Here is a 27,042-nt window from a genome sequence, read left to right as displayed (position 1 = left end):
TTAATTATGAAATTGAAAAACATAAGAAAGAAATCTTTTTTTCTTCTGAGATCTAATTTCGTGAGCACATACATAACAGACAGCTGTGTATTTGACAGTTCGTGAATAACTAGCTTTAATGAGTCTTGTCTATACTTGTAACTTGATTACTTGTTTTGTGATGTGAATAACTTTGGAAATTGTTGATACTGATTCTAACTTAAAAAAAACTTTACAATTATCTATTTCTGCATGAATGTCGAAGATTTAAGTTGCAATACAAGTCATTCCACCTAATTTTAGTTTTTCTTAATTCTTTATCACAATAAAGTGCGGAAAATAATATAATGATAAACTCATAATATCAATAGGTACGTATTTGTACATTTGAATGTCATTATGCTTAACATTAATGTTTTTAGCCGGTAAACATTTTGTTTTTTATTTGAATTGTTTTCCTTATCCTTTTTAATATCGATTTAATGAACTAAAAAAGCTTTGAAAAGTATTAGATTAGAAATGTATTTTTACATTTACGGACCCAGACCGCCTGCATCATATGGCTTGTTTCATTTTAACTTAGATATTCTATAATTATTGGTATTTTCTTAAAAAGTGTTTAGCTCTTAATTTTTATTTAGACATTGTTACGATCTTGTGCCTTAAGAAAAATTAAAGCTGTTAATCCTGGCCTGAGCACTCCGGTCAGATTGTATAGCTGGGTCACTAGACTATAACTCTGAATGACTAAAGAGTATACCTGTGCTTATGCACATATGCATGCATTGCAGTGCTATGTCATCTGCAGCTAGTTAGTCTTCATTTAGAATTCTTTAAATAAAATGAGTCTGAAGGACATTATATTTAAATTCAAATATGTTTTAGGAACAATGGCCTGTACTGAAGATGATGAGGTTATTCGACAGGCCTTTATGGTAAAAAGGTCTCAAAATAAGAAGATATTTACACCAGTCAACTACAAGGAACGCTGTTTTGTTCTCACAAGAAAAGCACTAATATACTATGATTCTGATGGTCAAGTAAGACTCTTATTGTATATTAAGTTATTTCTGAACTACTTCCATATATTAATTTAAAAGATTTTAGCCAGATAACTAACAGTCAGATAGATTAATTTTTATTTTGGTATTTAATGGCAGAATTTTCAACAATGCACTTAAAAAATATTTTTATATCTAGTTTTTAAAAATTACTTTAATTTAAATCAGTTTGGCAGGTAAGAATTTGATACTAATTAACTACAAAAATAATTGCAGGTTCCGTATAATTTATTCCAAACATGACTGCTGTTTATATATTTAATTATTTGGTAATTTGCTTTAATTATAATAATATTAAAAAGATAAATGCATAAGCATTCTGGGTCAAATTTCACTACCCTAGTTCTCATACTTTTATTGTATTCTTCGTACATTTCTTAGCATACTTCCTTTAATGAGCTGCATTTAAAATAAAATACATCAATAATAGAGACAGAATTTTCAATATATTTTGATACAGAGGTAGTTTTCTCTAATTATTTCTTTCATATTTAATTAAATAAATTATTAAGTATTCTGTAAACTTCCTATCATTTTTTTTTTGGGTAATTAATATTTATATTATTTTTTTTGGGTAAGTAATATAATATTTGTTGTGTAATTAATTTAAAAAAAACATATTGATGTTTTTATAATTTTTGTTTGAAGAATCATTAAATAGAAACATTAAATTGTTTTAAATAAATATATTACAGTATTATTACAAATATAATAAAACAATAGAATTAACCCTTTACTTGTTTCATTGGTAGAGATTTCTGATTATGATTATTAAAAAAGTGTAGAAATTTTAATATGTGAAATAATTAAAAAATAACACACTCAACATGAAAAATAAGATGAGATTGTAAGTATTTAATAATATGTTTTTTTTTATGCTGCTTGTAATAGAAAACGGATTTATATAATTAAAAAAGGTAAGCTAGTAAAGTAGAATTGGAATAGACAACTTAAACGATATATTTTTTCACCAACAACATTTTTTGTTTTTTTGTGTAATTTATTTTGTGAACTGAACAAATAATCATTATAATATTTTCACTCATACTATATATGTATTTATATATTTTTGCCATGACTATCATATTTCCGTCTCTAGATATTATAAAAAATAAATACAAAACAGAGTAGTAAAAATTAAGAGCTACAACTTGATTCTACAAATATAAAAATGATTAACCATTTCAATCTTTATGTATACATTTCTAACATTAAGACCCGAATTTGGAACTGTAGAAAGAACTGTTAATAGTTCTAAAGAGGGTTAGTAAACGCATGCGCGATTTGGGCGTGTCTGCCATCCGAATCGGAACCCGGCAGTCCTGCACTGCCGCCCGTCGTTCACCCGTTCTTCGCTTACATTATACGGTAACGATATTTTTATTAATTTAATAAAGAAAATAAATGTTAAGTGCTCTGTTTTAAAAATAATACGTTAAACATCTAAAGAAAAAGATTATTACTTATCAGAAATCCTTGATTTAAAGGAAACTCAGAAACAACCCACGCGATACGTTTCTCGCTGATAGATAGGCTCCATAAATGGTCCCGGTATTTTCGAGTTTAATTGATCGTGTCTTTCGTTCTTTCGGAATAATTTTTCGTTTCTTATTTTGATTTAATTATTGCCATTTTAATAGGAATATGTGCAAAATGATGACGATTCGAATTGACTATGTAATTGGTTCTCTCCATATTCAGCCATCATCGGTATAGGCATTTCGTGCTTTCGTGTTATGTGAATAAAACATTCGGTGCTAACTTCTTATCCATGCCTTCAATATTTTGATACCTACGTAAACTTAAAAAATAGTATCCTCATATTGGTTCAATAAAATGTTAATCTTTTAAAATGTGTATGAACTGTAGAAATATAAAAAAAAAAAACATTTAAACGAAAAAATAATAAAGAAAGAAAGTAAAGCGTTTTGTTGCGAGAAAATCACCTAAACTATCCTCACACGTAGTGTGTAGCACTCTCCAATCACTTACTATAATAAAGGGCGCGCAACCCTCATTCTTTAATGTATGTACAGTCACGCCGCGGTCTCTACTATCCCTCAGTGAGCGGTTAAAATGAAGAGCCCTTCGCGTCGCACTAATTGTTTGTAAAAGGCATTCTCCATAGCAACTACATTCTTCTCGCCGAGTTTTCACATGTGGTTTTAGCTTTGACGCGACTGTTCTTTTTCGGATTAAATGGTCATACAGTTTTTCTGTGGCATTTGCATTTTATGAAAAAATAATATTTATTAGTCCCTACAACATCATCTTTATATATTTTATATATTCTAAATTTCTGTATTGAAAATAGTTTAAAGTCAGTGCTTTCACGATATTGGCTTCAGTAGTTTTTCGATTTTTGTATTTTATATATAAAATGTTGTGGAGATTGAATCATAACCTTAGGTGAATGCCAGTTTTTACATTCGGTCAATTCGATATAGATAGTACTTATTCCATTCCAATTAAAAATTGGAATTAAAAAAAACCTAAATGCAATTAAAGAAAATAACAGAAAATAACAGTGCAATTAAAGTGAATAATATAATATCGTATATAGTCGAGGTATATATAGGAAATCAATATCTGTTTTCAAAATAACAAAAAGGTTTTTTTTTATTAAATATAATATTATTTATTTTTTTATATTTTTAAAAACAGTGTTAGATATATTATTTATATTTAGTTTGGAGATCAAAATAGCTACCGACTGATCGTACCTCGTGATGTGTTTTTTATTATTAAAGATATTTTTTACTGATTATACCATAATGTGACAATTATGCAAATAAGTCAACATTGATTCGCTTAATTTAATGCGGATAAACTAGTACAATTACATTCAAAGATTGTGGGTTCAAACCCGGACAAGCACCTCTAAACTTTATAAAATATACTCTTAACCTTTTCTCAAAATCATAAGACGCTTAGCCTATCTGTGGCTACTTTAAAAAAATCATAAGACGTTTAGGGTGTAAATATTAATATTAGACGGTTTTACTAAATTGACGTTTTGTTTTTTTTTTCTATATTACAATTGTCTAAAAGTCAAACTAATTCTTCCTATAAACCTTAAATGGCGGTCAACATTGATTATACTTCTCCTTAAAAGTTATAAAAATATAATCCTTGTGAAAATTGGCAATTTCATAAATTGTTTTAAGGATAAAAATACTCAATAATATTTATTATAGATTTGATTTTTTGGCATCACCAATGTTTTTAAAAGAATGTTTTTAGTCGAGAATAAAAAAAAAGTATTACACATTTTCGACATCTTTTAAATTAAAAATATAATTTTTTTTAATAAAATTACTTCAAAATTTTCTTTAATATTATTTTAAACTTTATAATAAAATGGTTTACACCATTGCGTTATCGGAATAATGTTAAAAATAATGATAAATGGTAGAGAGAGTGGTAAACGGAAATACCGTTTTACTTTCTTCGGAATTCTCATAGCGGTAACATGAAACAATGTACCTACATTAAACATTTTATTATAATAAGTCATGCATTAACGTTACGTATTAGACAACATTTAGGTCTTTATTTCTGCACCAACTGCAGTTTTAAATTGGCGACTCTGTCGGTTGCCACCGGAGTGTCGCAACGAGATCGAGTTCCTACTATTGACGCGATCAACCTCCCGATAGGAAATCCTCTTAGCTTTTATTACTTCAATTGTATCAAGAGCGATTCGCTTCCTATACCGTTAGATCGAAGCTTTCTGAAGTTAAAATGTTTTGTTTGGACATGTGTCAGAAAAAATATACGAATTCTTTTAGCACTAATTCTGATATCGTATAGTAAAGCGGACTTGCAAATGTTCTACCTGATGGTAAGTGGTCACCATTACCCATAGACTGCAAGTGTCTAATTTACAAATGTCTATTTGTACTCTGGGAAATATTATTCATTCATCATATAACCAATGCCCTATCAACCTTTGGAACTAAGATGTTATGATATTTGTATACTTATACTTCTCATGTTTAGATAAAAGTAAAAAAAAACTATTTCGGTCTGAAATTGAGCAGTACAAAAAAATATTCCATTATTAAATTTGGTTATCTTTTTATAAAATATAATACGTCACTTAAACTAACGTAGTTTTGAAAACTCTCATTGAAGTAGATATTGCATTTTGAATAATTTATTTTCACGATATAGTTCACGTTGACAACCTATCAAGTTGAACGAACAGAAACAAGCTTTTAATTAAAATTTAATAATAATTAGAGCTGAAATGCAACTCTCGGAAAAACTTTAAGCATAATATAATTTCTACAATTTTAGCACTGAAATTACAGTTTTCGTTTTTGTTCAGTTTATTCATTTTAGCTCTGAATTTTATGTTAAGAGCTTTCATTTCGTTGAAAGTAGGTTTCGATATTTTCAAGGTTTTTAAATTATATCTATATGCTTAATAATTTATTTGAACAGATTCAGAATCTAGGTTTTAGCTGATATGCTTGTATCACCAAGTGCTTTGCCAATTAAACCATGTTTTCAAGTTCATCTAATTATAAAAATACATTATATATTTGAAATGAATAAGGTCTATAAACGAGCAAGTAGTCTTGTTGTGTCTGATTTTTAAAACTATTAATATATATATATTGATTAAATTGAATGTAAATTAAGAACTATACTATAACATAAGAGTATTACTACATAAGACTTATGCTATAATAAAAGGAAAAAAGAACTATGATTCGTGTCACGGGCTGATTTTCCTTTTAATAAATGATCAGCTTTGTTTTCAGAAACGTAAAGAGCGCGGACGTATACCGACGGACGCCATTCATACGGTTGAACAAGCACAGCTAGGAGAGCTGAGTAAGCAAATACTAGACGGCGACAACGAAAAGAGTCCTGCCTACAGGTACCCCTTCCAGGTAACGCATTTAAAATACCATGACGCATCGCTCGCTGATGAGACGCGTTTTGTTTTTAACTATCTTAAAAAAAATAAGGTTAGTTATATGTTTTGAGGCGTATGTTTTTGCGTTCGCGTTTTGTTTGATTCAAACTTTATTCTATACTATTAATTCCCAAATATTTTACTTTGACTTATAACAGTTCAGTTCGCGATTTGTATCCAAATTCAGGTATTTGTATATATACTAACTGTACGTGCCGATTTCGTCCGTAAGAAATAAGAATTATATTTCAATCGGGTCCGATCTAAACCGTCACACGTACATACACACGTACAAAACATTTATATATATCTAGATAAAATATGCACGCAGCATTAATGTTCACTTGCTGACATTCGCTTACTTCCCGTTTGATAACATTTGTTCAAATGTTTTGTCTCACAGTATTAATCCTTATCAAAATTAATAACATCATGATTTATAACGTTTTCTGAATAAAAATTGTCGTTAACACTTCTAAACTGACTGTTTTAAAATATATATTATTATAGGTCAGTATTTCAACGCGTTATAATAAACATACAAGAAATAAGCGTGTGGAATCTTCTACAATGATGAACAATCGATACAATTAAAACATATCAATTGTATGTTTAATTTCCTATTATTAGTTATATATCAATTTAAAAATATAAACGTGTACGTAAAGAGTCTTCAATGAAGTATTATTTACAAAATTGTTTGTTTGTGTCATACGTCTGTGTGTTATGTAAATATTACTACCGAAAACATTTCACTATTTACCCTATTTCTGCCTAACAAAAGCCAGATATGTAGCTATCAGAATATAAATACATATTTGCCGTATAAATATCCTTTTATATATTCAAAATATTCAAATAGTAATTATTGTATATTTTGCCTGTGTAAACATCTCACAACGTCATTGAAAATATTATTAAATTTCAATTCAGCTTACGCGTACACGTCGGTCATGTTTTGTTGTCCATTTTATTGTAAAATTTTATTTTATATTTCCACGTTATTGGAAAATATGTATTACATTTTTCTTTTGCCTCCGCGATCCTGTTACGCCTCCCTGGGTGGTAGCGTGGTGTTACATAGTCTTTGAGGATAAGTAGATCGTCTAAGAAATATATTTTTTAATTGGATAGGTAGATCTCGTGTTTATCACTTTCAAACGAAAAAACAAACAAGCTCTCTTCAGCGTTATATTTAGTTTAGACGGGTACTCCGGAATCTTTATTTATTTATTTATTTATTTATTTATAAATGTCTTGTTTATAAATGTTGAATCCGCAAATTTATCAGCCTTAGTGTTGAAACTTTTTATTTTAATTTAAATCGTCTTCAATTATAATTTATTCAATAAATTATTTAAACCGTTTCACAAGATGCGAATATGATGACTTATATTATTAACAGAACTACCGATAATTTATCTCGTTTTCTACTCTTATTTCATTCATATAGTTAATTTTCCTCTTTCGACATAATAGAAAATCAGTTTACAATCGGTGACCTTATCGAAGAATATGTACACAAAAAATATCTTTTAAAATAAAGCCGCACTGATTTTGAACTCCTCAAAAATTTTGATCCCAAAAGAATATAGAATGTGGAAGTCATAATCATATGCCGTATTATTTTATTTTTATTGGAATTACTACACACCACCACTATAAACGATGTAATGGCTAACCGAGCAAGAAATATTATAGAGCTAGTACATAGGATTACTATTATCCCACTCTTATAGTGCAGGGGCTTAAGGCTTTGACATCCAGAAGCCGGACACGGCGTCATTTTAGGCAGTATATATCAGACATTTTATTTAGAGCTGACATTATTTTAAATTTGGATATAACATCCGGATATTTCATCAGGCAAGATTGTACAAAGATGTTCAGCTTATTGTGGACAACTGGCAATACTACTGGGTGGCGATCTGTCACGAACGGGTAGACATCATTTCGTCGAGTTGCCAGCTTATCGGTTTTTTATAAGATACACTTCGGAGAGTGCTCGAAGGCTCTTTTCGAACTGATTGAGCCATCTCCATTCCTTTATCGGACTACTAGGCGCAGGCAAAAGTTTCATCCATATGTTGTTGACATACCCAAAAATCGAACTAAACGGTTTGACAGCTCGTTTTTGGTGAGAGTCGCCAAGATTTGGAACGACCTGCCTGGGTCTATTTTTTCTGATACGTTAAACTCTGGAGCCTTTAAGAGTAGAGTGAACAGGTTTCTTTTGGATAGGCGTGTACCACCTTCGTCTTCATCTACACTTTCCATCAGATGAGATGGAAGACAAACGCCTATTCCATTACAACTATAAAAAAACACGGATACGTACATACATATATTGCATACGAAATAGTATAAAACTTCCAATTTCCTAGCTCCGAAAATGTATTGATAGACAAACCCATTAAAGTTTATTGTCCTGACCAATTATTACCGACAGATTTTAAATCGTATTTAAAAAAACGAATCAAACGTCCTCCCATCTCCCCGAGACTTAGAGAGATCTTAGTACGTTTAATTAGCTTTGATCGTAAGCTATCGCTTAGTATGAACATGTTTTTAATGATTACGCTTGTTTGCAGGTTGGTTATACGGAACAGAACACTGACTACACATTATATCTTGCGGCTCGAGAGCACAGTGAAAGATTGAGCTGGATTCACGAAATTAGAACTAGTAAGTTAATATTATTGTATTAGAAATTTAGGATGGCACGGCTCCAAACCGAAGATAGCATCTACACGAAAACGTAGAATAGTATCTCTCATTGATATATAATTCAGTAAGTTAGCAATGGAACCCTTGTGTATGGTTTAACTATCATTATGATTTGCCGCATATAAACTACTACTTATGGGAAGATAAAATTTAAAATTGAATATAAACTAAATATATCTACTCAACTTGCTCTTTAATAATCAAAATCAAAACGAAAATATCCTTTATTCAAGTAGGCTCATAAAAGCACTTTTGAATAGTGTGAACATGTGCAGGGAGACACGAACTATTTCGTCAAAACATTTGTCAATATAAAACAGTATTAATTTTCAATAAAAGCCCTTTCGAGAATGTGTCTCCCAGTTGTACGAGTATCAGACATATTGCGGTTTCAAAAATATTGCAATAGATGAAAGGCTTATCGCTTGAGTGCACCCGAGTACGCATACGAGTCGTAGTGTATCGAGTTATTGACATGGACAAAGTACCGCGTGCTGCTTGTGAGTTAGCTATTTAAAACTGTTTTATATACAGTTTAAATATACCTTACATTTATCTTTTTTTTAATTTAGTATCTGTTTAACGTTTGGTATTATTTTCGGAAAATAACTAAAGCATTTGAAACGCTGCAAACCGCTTCTATTTTCAAGGAATCTAGACGTTAGAATCTTACCTCCAAAGTTCACCTTGTGATTATTCATTTTCAAAAAGATTACAACTGGTTGTCATAGTTTGTATATCGAACACTCGTCGAGCGCGCTACCACCCAGAGGTCTGGTCGGCGCGGCGCTGGGCTTGCTGTGACGCGGAGCGCCGTTCAGCACCGGGCTGTGCCCTTACTGCTATCTGGCCGCTACCGGAACCCGAGCTAGAACTAATTATCCAAGATCATAAACCTAACAGTGAAAACGGCTTACGTGAGTATCTTTACAATTTAGTCTTAATTATGTATCATTATAGCTAAAATTATGGTATCTGTATGGCATGTATATGGTAAGGGTAGGTTTTATACTGAAATAATTTTGTATCTTCGTGGAGTACTATAATTATATTCGATTTATTTTAAATGTTTTACAGTAGATTGATAGAGCTATGACTATGATTTTTGTTTTATTTATTACCCTACCGTATAAGTTAGCCATACTAATGATTTGGACATTTCTGTCATTATCTCCAGGTCTATCAGTTTAGCAAAAGAATAATTTGAGTAAGTAGCTAGCTAGTAGCTATCACCCAGCTTCACAGAGCTAATATTTAAAAAAATATATTAATAATGTATTATAAGTAATCTTGTATAACTTTTCTATTCGCATATTAGTCACCTATGTATTTATTTTTTATTTATCATTTTATATGCACACCTTTCAATAAAACTTATCTTAGAAATTTATTGGATAAGCAGTTTAAATTTTTTTAATTTAAAAATTAAAGAGAGAAAGGGAAATAAAAGTATAAAATGGGCTTTTTATACATTTTTTTTTCAATCAATAGAAACAAACAACACGCGTAACGTTCGATTGCATTTGAATACCGTGTTAAGGTAACAACGGCTAATTAAGCAAGGAGGCATACTAGAACTATCATACTATCCTTATAAAGAAACAGAACCGGATTTTAGTAGACTTGAAATATTTTATTTTTTCTCTAGTTATGGCCCGTTTGGGTGAAATCATTGGCCAGAAACTAGCCGTCTCTCGTAAGCAAGAATTCAATGTTTCCGGTGAGTATTTCGCTAGTGTCGCAATGTGCTGTACAAGAGAATTGCTATAAATACCTGTAAGGTATATAAAACGAATGCATTTGCTTTCTAGAGAGATAAAGTAGCTTATGCGTTTAATTAAAAATTAACACGATTATGAAAATTAAAAAGTACGAACACGATATTATTTTTTTATATAATGATGTTGTTTCGAGAAGTCATTAAAGTCTTAAAAATAATGAAGTTTACCATCAAAAAAGGTTTTATATGTTGAATTTTATTTACATTTTAGTTTTTTCTTAGTCCATTATTTGTGAAAAATATAATTATTTTGAAATCAATCTCAACTAAAATAGCTCATATCGTATTTGTAAGCGAGATTTGTATTTTAGTTTTGTATGATATGACCTCGTTTCGTAGTTCAGGAAGTAGGTATTAATCGTATTAGGGAGCGATGTGACGCGAAGTAATGCATTACTGAGTTCGTATGACGCGGCGCTGACGTCGATATAGATTATGTAAAGCATCCTAATTAGTCTACAATGAGGCGTAAATATTAAGTTATTAGATTAATTGGCTTCGGTTAACAAAAGTATTTAAGTAATTTAAAAATTTTCTACGTAAATTTTAAATTCTAATTCGTTTTGTTCAATGCAGAAGCATTACATTTTCTTATTTATAGTCAAAGTCTAAACTACCACTGAATCGGGAAAGAAAGTACTCTGATCTAAGACGGCGATGCTGATTCAGCGGCTATTTTTTTGACTATTTTTGCAAGTGTTTACAACTTTCAATATAACAAATATTTATTTATTATATATTCTTGGCTATTTAGCTAAGAGCCAATCGGTCCAATCCCAAGATTTACTATGATCCTAAAACTCACTACTTGTCTATAAATTTTTTTTTAAACAAAAACGTTTCTTTACGTTTCTTTTTTTAAATCTGGAGACAGTTTAGTAAGTTTGTATAGTCGTCACATCAAGTCTTGCAGCTAGATTTAGCTCGTCTTATTTTATGAATCACTTTATTGTACTGTTTGTGTAAATAATTCCCTGGTGCTGCAGCTACGTTGCTATCTTTGCAAGTGAATTTCAATTCTATAAAGGCTTCAGAGAACCTTGAATCACCCTGAGTACAGGAGTACTTTCTTGATGAATCACGAGTTTAAGGATAGCTAACTATGGACGATATTGTTCGCTTGCGTTTCGTCGAAATACAAAACGTTTTTTTAGAAGTATCGTCAAGTTTGTTATTTGAAGAGATTTACGATATAAAAGGGCAACGAAAACTAAGCTCGAGAACTAGTTCCAATATATGTATTTGAGTACATGTATAATATGTATTTAAAATAACACTTCTAGTAATATTTTCAATAAAAAAAATATAATTTTAAAATAAAATACCTTTCCGCAATACAAAATTGGTTTCAAACAATAGACTTGTGAGAACCTATTCTCAGATTTCTCGAAATTCTCGAGTTTTTCAAGCGGAACGTTTGAAAATATGATATATATCTTATAGTATCAATTGTCCATATTATAAAATTCTCAATCATGTTACGTTAAGTGAAATTTTTTGGTCAAAATTTACCTGATAGTAATTGACGTACATCAAAAATTCTACAGTGGACCCAATACTTCCATTGTCGTTTTACGAAATCAAAAATTTATTAAACGTTAAAAAATATTTGGTGGGTTATGTTTTTGATATAATGCTTACATTTATATATATATCAAGGATTAAAGGTCTTAAAGAAAAATTAAGCATTATCATTAGGAATAATTCGTTTTGTTGTTGATTGAATCGATCAAACGCGACTTGCGTACATTTATTTGGATTTCAGTACGTTGATTAGAAAAAATAAATGTGTTTAAAAATTTTTGCACATATTTTATTTATTCTTTATCATTTTAATGTATTTGGAATGGATATTTAAATTATAGACGACGCAATAATATTACATAATTTTGATTAATTGATATTCTTGATTATGATTCATGAAGGATGCGTAATTAATTAAATGAAAAGTTACCCGCGATGAGTAATAACTGTAAGTAGCACTCGTCTCAAAACCTGAACGACACACGATCCCATTTTTTTTTGCCTTCACTTTCTTATTTGAAAGTGAAATGAGTAGCGTTATTAATAGCGAGTGCATATTGTATTGTGCCTTTATAAGTTTATACTATTCAATTGAACTTTGTTAATACATCATATATAATGATTTTCATATTAATAATGGTGCTAATTTGAATATCATTTTCGGTTTTGATTAAAATTTAATGTTAAAATCGTATCTCGTGTCATAACTTCTATTTGTTGGTGTTAATTAATATAATGATTGTTAAGTAATGATATATTTCATGCAAATTAAAAATAAAACAAAATCACTTTTATTGAGTACCAATAATTTGACATACCTAAAGTTAATTAAATGTTTGGAATAGAGTCTAAATTACTTAACAATAAAGTACACTATGGAACTGCATCGGGAAAATTGAATGTATCTGTTATGTTCTTTTCGTTTAAGCGGAGTTGTACTTAAGCGTGAGCGAGAGAGCTCATGACTTGCGCTCGCGCTACGAATGGTGAATGTAGGCCGTACGACCATCTTTTCTGCTCTCACTCGTTCGTCTTGTAAACATAAATCCATGTTTACCATGACATTGTTTTGAAATAAGTCAAACTTGTATACAATAATTTTTTAAACTTATTATGAACTTTAAGTTTGAATAAAATATGAATCAAAAAGTATTTCGCTGTTTATTACAGTTACTAATATAAAATTAACATTACTTCGAAATATTTATCTTACAAAATAATATCAAATAGGTCATTATTTTATGTAAAATGTTTTTTGTTCATTGATATATTAATTGTCACAGTTCCTCGAAATATAGCAATCGAAAAAACGCAACAGCGTCGTGTTAGCGCGGCTCCGTAGTGTACCTCGCTTTAGCTTCGACGCGGTACATTGACACGCCAGTCGGCAGTCTGTTGGCAGAGTCGCGCGCGGACGTCCGGCTGTGTTGTTCTGTTCCCATGTTGCAGACTAAGTCTGAAGACGAACCGATGGTAACCAAGAAGAAATCTAAAATACCATGTTTGTCGCTGTCGTCCTTCCTCCCGGCCTTAGAGGGTACGAGATATTTGGATTGACCTTTTTTCCGTGGCCTCGCAGCCACCGGTTGCGTTCACTAGTTGCACTCACTTACTTGTCTTGTCAGGTGTAATGTAATGCGTTTGTGTAATGTTCACAGTGATTCGGATTTCGTCAATGTGCTTGTGGTTTATCGTGCTTAAATTTAATTATCTGACTTTGGCGATCGATTAAGACTAACTTGTTTTTAGACATGCTTCATAAGGATCTCTACGAAACGATGTAGTAAGAGAGGAAATTATGTATAAATGAGTTACGACTTCTCATAACAAATGTTTTCATATGAAAATTATTATTTAGTCGAGTCTTTGAGTGACAATTCAAAGTTCCGAGTGAAATGTTCTTCTCATAAAATAAAGTGATCATCGGTTAAGAGATAAGTTCAATGAAAGTTGTTAGTTCAATACCCACGCACAGTAAAAGTTAATGGTTTATTGTAACTTTCTCTTCGATGTAATTATTTATATATGTATTATATATATATTAATTATTTTGACCCCCTTCCATTGCACTTTTTCATTACTCCGTTTAAAACATTTTAATTTCACGTATATTAATCATATTCTTGTGTTTATATCCATTTATATAATTATATATTATTTCGTACGGTTATGATGTAACTTTGAATAATAAAGGAAACAATGATTACACGTTTATAATATTAAGTAAAATTATACCTTGGAGATAATTCGCCTCAAGACAAGATGTCACGCAAACAATTATGATATGTCCATTAAAAAGTACATCATATGAATTCAACTCAGTTGTTTTATAATTATATCGGCTAATATCGCAAAAAGTATTGACGTATAATACTGTAGAGTTAGAGTTTGTTTGCCTGGATGCACTAATCTCAGAAACTACGTATTGTTATAATTATGAAGATGAATATTGAAGAAGTATATGTACTATATAATATAATAGTAAGCATATAAATTTCTTAAAAGAGAACGAAGTTTTCTGTAACTTAAAACGCTAATGAATGTCGCAAACATAATGAAATAGGTTTAAATGTAATCAAAGGTTTATAATCGTAAACGATATCTGGTAACATTTTACCTATATAATTATATTAGAATCACATCAGACATTTTTTGAAATGACGTGATTGTGAACTTTTAATTAAATTATAGTTTATGCGACAGTCGACAGGATGTGATGCAATGCATGTTCCGTTTAATATGAATATGTAAACAGGAAGCTGAATTATGTATTGTAACTTTGTATTACTTGCCTTTGTATTGCCTTAAATAACAAGTCCTTCAACTTCAACCAATAATTATATTAACTTTTTATATTATTTTTTGTTAAGTTCTATAACTAAGTATTTAGTTGCTGTGAAGCGGATGTTACAGAATTAATTTTGTTTTTCAATAAAATGTTCTTTTATTTTGTTATTGGTAGATCGTATAATTGAATCTCTATCACTAACACTTATTTAAAATTAGTCCTTATGCGTTGTATTTTTTTGGATGCTGAGTGTGACTTACACTCGGGGTATATAATTAATATGTTAGGATACACGATTGGGCGCAATGGTATAGGATTTATATATAAGTATCGTTGCCTATGCCAAAATCCATCGGCAGTGAGGATGACGACACATTAGGCATCCATCTGATCCGTCTGCCTCTTTTGGGAAATAAAAAACTCGATAATAATTAAGAAACGCTTTTATTGGTTAGAGTGATTAGTTTAGCTGATATAATGTTTTTAATATGATAATATGAATTATGTTTATTTGTTTAGCGGTCACGGCGGCCGTCACCATGCCCGGAGGAGGCGGAGTTCCTCCAGGGACTCCTTCGGCGAAACCAAAGGTAAGAATCGATCTTTATTTATTATTATTAAATACATTAATACTAAGTAGGTTTTAATTATTATTTCTCGTCTTAATATTTATTGTAAACTACTTTTATGTAAATATCAAGATTAAATTAATAGGTCATGCTTAAAACACATTTTACTTAAAAAATAATATATCTAAAACAGAAATAAAAGGTTATTCAATTCTCCGAACAAAAGCTATAAATCATTAAAAAAAACATATATAAACTTTTTACCTGTTTAACCGATAACATTCGTGGGTATCTACTTAATATAACTAACTTTTTGCAAAAGTTTTTCTTTTAATTGTACTTAAAGTGAAGTCCTAAATTGGCATAAAACTTCGTGCTATTTTTATGTTTTAATTATTATCGTAAATATACAATATGTTACAGTATTTTTCTTATTGCACATTTTTTAAAATCGTAGGACGTATTTATTAAGATACTTCTGGAATATAAACACTGGAAGTACAAAAATAATAATAAAACCTGTTTATCTTTTATCTCTTCGTATAATGGAAATATTTTCTTTTATAAAAAACAGTCGAATGTAAGTGGTGACCTTCAGATTATTTTTTAATGCGAGTCTTAATTGAGTCAACATTTTGTTTAAGGAAAAACAAAGAACTAAAGTCGTGGTGGCTTTATATCCCTTCAAAGCCATCGAAAGCGGCGACCTTTCACTAGAGAAGGTAAGGATTTTTGTAACGGTTACACATTTAATATAACCTCTTAAATAAAAGTAAAATGAAGACGTGTATCTCGAACGATGATTGCGCAATAAAATCCCGACAAACATCATTGAGGTTTACATGTTTACATTTTTTTTTCATTTTTCTCAAGGAAAATATTGTAAGAAACTCCCACGTGTCATTATATAGAAAAAAAAAATTGTGATCCTTTATAAACCTATACATAAACATGAAATATGCTCCATATCTCGAAATAAAAGAGGAGACAAGCATTTCAAAAATGTAATGAAAAATAATGTTACTACCATAGTCTAAAAAGTTCGTATTTTAGTTTTAACCTTTGTTTTTTCTTTCTAGGGGGCAGAGTATGAAGTAATAGATGATTCACAGGAACATTGGTGGAAAGTTAAAGATGAAAATGGGTTCGTTTGTGGTTATAACATTACATTGTGTGATGTGTGAAAATACTATAACCGGCTTTTAAATTTTATTTTTGTTTTTCAGATCTGTTGGATACATTCCAAGTAATTACGTTAAGGAAAAGGAAACGATAGGGTTACAAAAATATGAGTGAGTTTACTGCCTTTTTTATTTTTATTTTTTTATAATAGGTATCGGTCGGACGATGTAATGGACCACCTGATGGTAAGTGTTCAAGACCGCCCATAGACATTGTCAACATATGAAATTTTAGTAATTTCTTACATTTTCAATGCACCACCAACCTTGGGAACTGAGATGTTATGTCCCTTGTATTTTTACTGATTCACACACCATTCAAACCGGAGCACAATAATACTAAGTATTACAAGCTTGACGGTAGAATATATGGGTGGTACCAACATAGACGGGCTTGCACAAAGGCTTACCACCATGTATGAAGAGATTGTAAAAAAAATTGGACATAATTTTTCGATATAATCGGGTTTTGTTATCTTGAAGAAACCCGAGTTTGTATTTGGAGATGATTTGTATTGTAATGAGAATTATGATTTATGCAATAAGCAAACGTAATACTTACGAATTATCGGATTTCATATGCAGATACATACAATGTATGCTAATATACATAACGTTGTTGTGGATTTAGAAGGCCACAGTTCGGTTGAATTAAGGGACCTTGATCCGTTATATTATACCGGTATATTTTAAGATAGAAGTAAATAATGTTTATATAAGATTAATTTAAGTCTGTTTTTAAGTACGGTAATATTTTATAATATAATCAGGTATGGCATTGAAATCAACACGCCAAATATACAGACAACACACAAGGCGATCAACACTGTGTTTTACTGGGAATAATATTGTTTGCTCTATGTCAAATAAAACAATCGAAGTTGATGCATTGTTACCTAAATGATAAAATTATGCGAAGTGAAGAGTATTAAAGTTGATGACTCGTGATGTCGTAATTAATTTTGAAATCGTTGTATGAATAATCAAATTAACTCGAAGGAATATGCAATGCATACAAAAAATTAACCGTAACTTCTCAAAAGCTGTAGCGACCTTTACAGTTTGTAAATTTGTCCGAGTGACCGACTGACTTACTTGTTTTGCAGATGGTACGTGGGTGAGATGTCTCGACAGCGGGCTGAATCAGTACTCAAACAAGAGGACAAAGAGGGCTGCTTCGTCGTACGTAACTCCTCGACAAAGGGAATGTACACACTCTCGTTATATACCAAAGTGTGAGTATGACTCTTTGGGACGACTTCGATATGAATTTTAAATTAACGGTATTTTTAGGTCGCCACATATAAATATGTAATACTTTGGTGTCGTCGCTGCTATTATTGTTGGTGTTTTCAGCCAGATATTTTTATTCGACTTTTTAATTTTTTATAATTTTGTTGTCGAAATAAGTTGGTAAACACGTTAATTTAAAGGATGCAGACCTGTGGAATAATGTAATATTTCCAGTCGAGTATTAGGTATGGATTTGGAAGTTGGACTTTTCACATGATTAATTTTAATACCAAAGATCCGGAATCTAGATCCTACTGAGAACAACCGGCCAGGAACTCAGTAGTTACTCTTTTTTTGAGATTTAAAGTACATAGGTAATAAATACTATTTAACTAGAGACGGAAGAGAGGAAGAGATATTCAAACCATACTGCACCAACCCTAAATATTCAAAATTTTATTCAAAACAACTTAATACTAGTCTTACTCGTGTTGTTATTTAGTACAATTCCATTCAACATGTTTATGTTATAATGTTTAATATTCAACTTATTTTTTTTCAGAAATCATCCACAGACAAAACACTACCACATAAAACAAAATATTCGCGGCGAGTTCTATTTATCGGATAAACATTGCTGCTCAAGTATTCCCGAACTAATAAACTACCACAAGCACAACAGCGGCGGACTTTGCTGCAGACTAAAGGCGACTCCTTGCGATAGGCCAGCTCCTCCTACGGCCGGACTCTCCCACGGTACGAAACATATCTAACTTACCGCATACCACTGAATAACGCAACCTCGCAACAGAATTCTAAAATTATAGACTAGGTGTTGAAAATTAACCCCGTATCTTTATATGTATTTAAATCTACTGTACGTGTGTTTGCGTGTGAGACTGAACTCCTCCTAAACGGTTGAAACGATTTTAATCACTTTGTGTATATGAGGCGGGTCCTAGATAATCAGATTGGATTCATAAGATCAGTCAGTGGTGGGGCTCTTTTGAAGTTGTAAGCCCGTGGTAACGTTGAATGCATGCGTGTCCGCAGACAAGTGGGAGATCGACCCGGGCGAGCTGGTGCTGCTGGAGGAGCTGGGCGCGGGGCAGTTCGGCGTGGTGCGGCGCGGGCGCTGGCGCGGCCGCACCGACACCGCCGTCAAGATGATGAAGGAGGGCACCATGTCCGAGGACGACTTCATCGACGAGGCCAAGGTCATGACGTGAGTGTCCCATGCCCGACTGGCCCCCCGCGTGTTTAATTCTATTGCTCTATAACATTTAATCTTAAATTGAACTTCTGAGGTTCTCTTATTAATATTTATATGTATATTATTGTATATAGTTTAATGTCATTGGTCTATATGTTGTCGTTACAGGAAACTCCAACATCAGAACCTTGTCCAGTTGTACGGGGTGTGCTCCAAGCATCGTCCTATATACATCGTGACGGAGTACATGCGGCACGGCTCTCTCTTCAACTACCTGCGACGCACCGCACCCGACCAGCTGGGACCGGCCGTCTTACTTGACATGTGTATACAGGTATGTCTATATTATTAAAAAAAACTTTATAAATTTATATAAATAATGGCCGATTAATTTGCAAACAAATATTGATTACTTCCTTGGGAAGTAACAAATATCTATTAAACAACATTGACAAACGAATAAAACTAATTATTATTCACTATAAACTATTTCTTATATTAAAATTACAAAGAATAGAGTAAAAAAATAATAAAACTGGTTAATTTTAATTGTTACTTTTATGTATAATATTGTTTATTTATATATAATTTCACATAATTGTTTTTACCAGTGTCAGCTTTGTGCTCGACCACCGCGTTGGTCACTAAGGTTTTAGATATCCTACGGCTAAAAAGGAATACTTTTCACTGTTAATATGAAAGTATAATATATTAATAATAGAAAATATTTAGAAAAACTGGCTCACTGCCAGTGTGCTCACAGGGACAATATATGGTTAATAAGGGGCATAACAACTTAGATAATGTTTCTTGTCCAGTTGCAATATTCAAGAACCATTTCGTTTTGTACGTCAAATCGTTAAAATAAAAATATGACACAATAAGACGACATTACAGCGCTGTTGTCTATAGACGAAAATGTCCATCTACAACCAGGTGGCAAATGTAACAATGCATTATTTTGATATCAAATTCCAATTCTTTTCAGGTTTGCAAAGGCATGGCATATTTAGAACGACATAATTACATTCATCGAGACTTAGCTGCAAGAAATTGCTTAGTAGGAGATGAAAATGTAGTCAAGGTACGTTTGAGAATAATTTATAATAATCCGACATTTTATTAAGAAAATAAAGATATAATATAATTTATCTATGGAATATTGTTAAACTTCCGACATTGTTTATTTCTAGGTTGCAGACTTTGGCTTAGCGCGATATGTCCTAGACGATCAGTACACAAGTTCTGGCGGCACAAAATTTCCTATAAAATGGGCTCCACCTGAAGTTCTCAACTACACGCGATTTTCATCTAAATCCGACGTTTGGGCGTTTGGTACGTATCCGTGATATGACACAACGTATCCGTATCCGTGCTTGAACAAAAAGCTCTGTTTTTACATTCCATCCATGGGTTATGTAAATAAATATATAAAATTTTCTCGTATCGCAGAGCTGAGCTCTGAACAGTCATGTCACTATCATATGTAACGAAAACAAAATTTTAAAACTTATATTTATATTTAAGTAGTCTTTCAAAAGTATCTATTAAATATCTATATGATCATAAGCTATCATTAAAGTTGTTACAATATTAATTTATATATAATGTTAATAATTTTTATTTGTAATAATTACAGGAGTCTTAATGTGGGAAGTATTTACCTGTGGGAAAGTACCTTATGGTCGAATGAAAAATTCGGAAGTAGTCGAAATGGTCCAGAGAGGACAGGTGCTTGAAAAACCTAAGGGATGCTTAAATGAAATTTATAATGTAAGTACAACAGTGATTTCTTACACGAAGGTCTTTGATCATTATTACTTTACGTAATATTCATTGTAAAGTACATGCTAGGAAACTTATTTTATGCACACAATAATTTTGAATATTCATAATATAATATTAATATTCAGAAGGTTGTTATCATGAAATATATTTCATTTTCGGCGGTTGGTAATAATTACAAAAAAAATACTTAAAATCTAGGGTAGTAAATATGTTGGAATGGGCAGCTTGATAAATAGTTTTTTAGTTCAAAATTCTGATCTTTGATAGATTATTATTATCCTTTCGGTTATATTCATAATTTAAATATATCTAATATATACAAACTATACATTATAGTTTTTTTTGCGGTGAATGTCACATTTTACCGCCACATTGTTTATAGAATAAGATTTCTGACCAACACATTCTGATTTGTTAACTACCCAATTCGCTTTTTATGACGGCAATTTCTAACTGAAGAACCTCGCTGCTTAAGTAACGAATCACCTAGTTATGCAACGTGAGGAGTATATTATTCGTTATATTTATATGAGTCAATATAAATTACAGGTAATGAAAGCATGCTGGAGACACGCGCCCGAGGAGAGGCCTTCGTTCCGGCTGCTGAAGGAGGAGCTGGCCGGCGTGGCGCAGAGCGTGCTGGCCGATTGACTGCGCCTGCTGCTGCTGCTGCTGCGGCCCGCGCCGCCCTCCCCGCCCTGCCCCGCCCCCGCGCCCGCCACGGCCACGCTGCCGCGCGCGCGCCGCGTGCACGCCGCCTCGCCCGTGTGAGCGCCCGCGCCAGCACCACTCGTGACGGAGATGACCGAAACTAATTCTTTAAATTTACTGTCGAGCCCGGTGTGTGATGGGTCAAATGATTGGAATCTATTGTCTTAGTTTTGGTTACCTTTCGCACGAGCCGTACTGAATTATTCCCCATGAGACTCGATTTACATGATCGATATCGGTTTCGATTACATAAATAAATTATTTTCTGACTGTCAGACCAGGTTTATTGTCTTCGTGCTTATTATTTATTTGCAAAATAAAAGTAGATCATAAATTCATCTGGTGCAAGTCTCGTCTATTTTTACAATTAAAAGCACACAGTACATACGCCAATGATATAACATGATAATTATTGTGACATTCTAGTAATGATCACTAATGTGAATGATGATGATCCATATTCAGGATTGAGGAGGATTGCTATGAATATCATGCATATGTTTAACTATTAATATTAATGATACCGCTGCAATTGAACATGCAAATCGAGTCCAGTCCTTTGTTTTAAGTTTACGACCGCGTCTACCGCCGTACCTCCGACTTTCCCATACAAATCATGCTTAAATTACCTTCTCAATATCTTATCTTTTTGTTTGATTATGTATTACTTGGGTACTCGCTTATTTACAGAATATGGAATTGATCGCGTTAATAATAATTTTGACATCCACTACATTATAAAAATGGAATGTATTTTGACAGTTTAGCTAAAGTCAACAGAGATGCCATACATTATGTCCTCGATTATAAATAACACAGTTTCTCCAGCGAACCCCTTCTATATTATTTGAGGTGATTAAAAAAAATGTGGCAACAGCAGCTTCAGGATATTTATATAAAAGTGTTCAGAAAGAACGTATTTAGATTATATATGTATATTGAATCAATACAAGATGTCACAATAGCACAATATATATTTCTGTAGCGATTTTTTATTACTTAAGGTCAAAATTTACAAGTGAATAACATTTTACGTGCACACTAATGTGTCAATTTAATATAAATATTGTATTAGCTTCCTATATGTAATTCTGTGCCCTGATACTTAAATGGCCAAAGTTACATTTTTGAGCTGAATGTAAAATAATATTTGCCATGAGCCCGAATCATTTAAAAAATAATCTTTTTTTTTTTAAAACTACATATATTTAATATTACTAATACTAACAATTATACATGGCATGGCATGGCATTTAGAACCATTAACATCTGTTCATTTTTGCGGTTATGATTGACAAAAGTATGCGTTGTTGACATTGGTCATTTTAGCACGTGGTCACAGAATTCGATTGATAGATATTTACAAAAGTGCTCGTTGATTTATGTATTATATTATAAAATACTTTCTCTATATGTAAATTAATTTAAATAGCTCATAAATGTAACATATCATTTTTTGATGTTGCTCTCCTATGAATTCAATAATATTGTCATCTATAAAGGCTTCAACAAAAGTAATTTCCACAGATAATGTCCGTATTATTCATATTAAATTATATTGCTTTTGTGTTGGATTGCTAAGTTTTAAGTTCAATTTATTAGCTTATTTTTGATGAAAAGTAAAGAAAAATAATATTATATCAATTTTAATGATAGACATATCCATATAATGAAGAAGTTTCCGTATGTATCATATATACATTAATTAGAATGAAACAAATATAAAAAGCCAAGAGGAAGGAAAAATTATAGATGATAGTTGCGCTTTTAAAAATAATCTCATTCTATGGGAGTATGTCATTTTACGAAGCCTGTTTCCATTTGGTGAAATAAAAACAGTAGGTAGTTAAACTTTTTCCCATTAATTTATTAAATATCTTACTAGTTTATTAAATTTGTCTATAAATTGATTCTACTCAACTAATTATAAAAAAATTATATTATTATCAATATAGTGAAACTTCTCCATTATGTGAAGATATTGGGTTTCATAAAATAAGCTATTAATTTGTTACATGTACACATGGAATTAACTGTCCAGCATGTAGTCATATGTAATAATAAAATCAATATTCAGAAACAAATAACAAGGCAACCAGTTTAACCGTCCACTGCCAAAATTACTATCAAAGTATTAGTAAAAACGACAGCAAAATAACATTTAATAATATGCCAATGTTTTTGTTTCGATCTTGTAGTGTTCAGTATTCTTAATAAGTAATATTGAATATATCTAGTCGCTTTGTTATGTAATGCACATTCAATACCGCTATCCCTAGCTATGACGTATATGTTTGTACAATTATTATTGTAACTTAAAAAAAAATATATCGTTATCCAAAAAAGGTTTTCTGTAAATGTAGGTTGAGCATAAAATTGACATTTAATAAATACAAGCGTACTACCGTCGTCAAAACAAGTCAAGACATTTAAGAATATACATAATTTTGATTAGAAATGCCACCATCGTCAGACTTGATTATTTTTTTTTTTAATTTATCTTTATTTAAACTAGAAATGTATCTCAATTCTGCCTCGTCTATTAATAATAAAAACGTTTGTCAGTTATGTATGCAATTGAATGATCTTTAATGTTATTTTATTGGGTTAAATGAAACTGTTAGAAGCTGTACAAATACATAAATTATAATGTACAAATACTATAAACAACGAATAGTAGTTTTGTAACATTAAACATAACATTGAACTAAGTTAGAGTAAAGAAAAGGAAGACTAGGTTTCAATAGAAAGTAAAAGTGTATTTAGTACACTCTAGAAAATGAAAACTTAGCTGAAAACTTTCATTTTTTTTTGTTAAACATTACACAATTTGATAAATATATTATTTAGCTAACATTCTTTTAAGGTTGTCTGAAGTAAATGCAGTTGACGAATTTATATAAAATTGAAAAAAAGACATTCCCGTAGTTTTGTAAAATATTCATTTGTGATTAAAAACCTAGTCATATTTTAGCAAATGAAAATACAAATTTGGCTTTATATAGGTCAGTTGCATTAGGCACGTTAGTGAAACATTATTGTTTGTTTATTTAAAAATTAAATTAAAATTCAAACTGTTTAAAGGCGGTCCCTCACCGAGAGCATTCGGCCGTATTGTAATAGTTATTATTCGAGCATTACATAATTGAGTGTAAAGAACTTGAATTACAGTACGTAACTCAACTGAATCTTAGATTGTTACATTACAGGCGAATACTCGTCAGTCAGTGAGGCGATACTGTTATGTAACATCACTGTCTAATATTTTCAATAAAACATAAAGATTAGAAATTATTAATTAACATTGTCATTATCAAGCATATCATTGTGTAGCACAGCGGTATTTAGTTGTGAGGCTTTATAATCACTTTAGAGATTCAAAAGTAGAACGAGTAGTGTATCTCTTATAGATGCTTGTGAATCTCTAGCTAAATATATAATTCGAAGTGGATAAGTAAATACCGTCCCGATAAGGCAATGATGAAAGATGTTTGTGATAGAATGATTATTGTAAATTAATGTGTTGGTTCGCGATTTACTCCACGATGAAAAATCTCTTATCTGACTTTGTCGGAATTGTGATCCATCACACAGTAGTGACACAAATGTGCCAATTATTTGTATAGGTACTTTGTATTGACTTTATGTAGATATAATTTTAAGTATTTGCGACTGAATAATGTTATTTTAATTTTCGATGGAAATATTTTCATATTGCGATGTCTCATGTTGTAAAAATATAATTCTTCATTATCATATATTTATTTTATAATGTTAATGATTAATTTCCTCATATATTACGTAATTTAATGATTTTAGTGATGCTTTGTAATTATTAGATATAATTATGCAATTATAATATGTATTTATTATGCTGCATATTAAATTGCAATTAAATCGAATTAATCAGTCATTATCAAGAAAAACATACAAAATAGCAATGCAATAAGAATATTTAGTTTTAAAAATAATATTTGCTTTGGAATTGTACAGCAATTAATTTGTATACATAACTGTTTTGTAAGTAAATATATTATAGAAAATACTACGGCGTTATTTTATTGCCATTGAACCCTGATTACAAAAATTTAAATGATTTCTTCATTAGTCAAAGAAAGTCACACCAACTTGCAATATTAATTTATTTTTTATTCATGTGTATCTTAAATACATACAGATAGTTAATAATTATTATAAATGTAAGTTACATCTAAAATTAACATAAACACTAATCAAACTTATAAATTTATAGTCATTTGAATATTATAATTTTCTTTAAAGTACTTTTCATATTTTAGATAAGACTGTTTCGACGTATTTTACCACAGATAGTTACATTTTAAAACTTCGGAGGGTTTGTTACTGTTTGAAGAATAATAGATAAGTTTTGACTAGTTAAAGTAAGCATATCTAACGGAAAACGTTTATTATTATTAAAGTAAACTACATCACTTTTCCTATTTTTTTTAGTACGATTATAATAATTATTTTTACGTTATAACTTTATTCTTTTTTTAAAAAATTAATCCATTATAAGTTAGGTATGTTTAAAAATATAGAATAATCATTTGTTTGTTCAATTACTACCCATAAAAGAAGTTTTTTACTATTTTTAATACATATGAACAAGCAAGATAAGCTTTATGTACGTAATTTCATTAATCATCAATTATTGGAAATGCAAATATGCAAAGCACAAATTAATATGAATGTGTTTTGCTTGAAGTTTTATACAAACAATGGATTGATAATCATTTTTATTTGCCAATAATGTAACCATTAGAATGATGATGTGTTTAAGAATAAGGGTAAGTACTAATATGATCCTTACAATTAATTTCACAAATTTTTCGATTCAGCTGCTAGACAGCGCAAGGAAATGGTTATGGTATGAAAGAAAGTGGAGTCTCCTTCTACTGCAACCCGCGTCACCTGCGGCATTAACCTTCGGCGCGCGCACACTTGAGGATGTCAGCACACAAAACAGCACACAAAGTATGTTTAAATACAATTACAATATGATATAAAGTCACATCAAACATGTTACTATTAGTTTATAATATAATTTATAAAAAAAAAACATATTGTATTAACGACTCGCCCCAGCTTTAAACAGGTGCAATTTTCTGTATTTTTATTAACAGATATATTTTTTTATATTTGATCATTAGTTCCTTAGTTTACCCCCTACAAACAAAACTTTATTTTTTTCTTTATTATATTGGAATAGATGTTTAATCTTTAATAAATCATGGTTTTTTTTTAACTTTAAATTGTTTTTTATTATTAAGTTAAAAGCAGATAAGGCCTTCTTAAAATACAATATTAATAAATACTTAGTAAGGTTTCATTTCACAAAAGAACATTTGGTATAAATAAAAACGACCAATTATCTGTAAATTTACACATTTTGAATAAACAATCATCAATCAAATATACCATCATATCAAATCGTATCACCGTACTTGATAAGAGACAAGTCCTTATGTCTATTGTATGCATCAAACTAGATTATAATAGTATTCAATTACATAACACGGGTTACCCTGTATTTCTTA

At 30.8% G+C, this 27,042-nt stretch overlaps 1 protein-coding gene across 3 annotated transcripts; it reads left to right on the top strand.

Annotated features, from left to right (window-relative positions):
• Positions 1-170: 170 nt before the first annotated feature.
• LOC125077770 (tyrosine-protein kinase Btk29A) lies at positions 171-25,212 on the top strand. Of its 3 annotated transcripts, XM_047689814.1 has the most exons (17): positions 171-350; positions 865-1,019; positions 5,813-5,944; positions 8,562-8,655; positions 9,429-9,614; positions 15,309-15,379; positions 16,003-16,080; positions 16,438-16,502; positions 16,585-16,650; positions 17,646-17,774; positions 18,335-18,528; positions 18,826-18,997; positions 19,154-19,319; positions 19,974-20,069; positions 20,179-20,320; positions 20,625-20,758; positions 21,323-25,212. In XM_047689814.1, the coding sequence occupies exons 2-17, from the start codon at positions 870-872 to the stop codon at positions 21,422-21,424; spliced, it is 1,977 nt and encodes a 658-aa protein (XP_047545770.1). In that variant the 5' UTR covers positions 171-350; positions 865-869; the 3' UTR covers positions 21,425-25,212. The 3 variants fall into 3 exon arrangements, with proteins under 3 accessions (XP_047545770.1, XP_047545773.1, XP_047545772.1); XM_047689817.1 differs by lacking the exons at positions 171-350; positions 865-1,019 and adding an exon at positions 2,356-2,408; XM_047689816.1 differs by lacking the exons at positions 171-350; positions 865-1,019; positions 5,813-5,944; positions 8,562-8,655; positions 9,429-9,614 and adding an exon at positions 13,394-13,538.
• The last annotated feature ends 1,830 nt before the right edge of the window (positions 25,213-27,042 follow it).

Source organism: Vanessa atalanta, chromosome 4 (assembly GCF_905147765.1).
Source record: "Vanessa atalanta chromosome 4, ilVanAtal1.2, whole genome shotgun sequence".
NCBI classification, from domain to species: Eukaryota; Metazoa; Arthropoda; class Insecta; order Lepidoptera; family Nymphalidae; genus Vanessa; species Vanessa atalanta.
Note: the sequence above shows the minus strand (reverse complement) of the source record. Positions and strands in the feature narration are given on the sequence as shown.

What these genes read in the sequence shown, in the direction of transcription:
- LOC125077770 (XM_047689814.1), top strand. Translation starts at nt 870, where the DNA reads ATGGCCTGTACTGAAGATGATGAGGTTATTCGACAGGCCTTTATGGTA. An exon ending in GCGACCTTTCACTAGAGAAG is followed by an intron (nt 16,081 to 16,437) that starts GTAAGGATTTTT and finishes TTTTCTTTCTAG; the next exon opens with GGGGCAGAGTATGAAGTAAT. An exon ending in ATAGGGTTACAAAAATATGA is followed by an intron (nt 16,651 to 17,645) that starts GTGAGTTTACTG and finishes CTTGTTTTGCAG; the next exon opens with ATGGTACGTGGGTGAGATGT.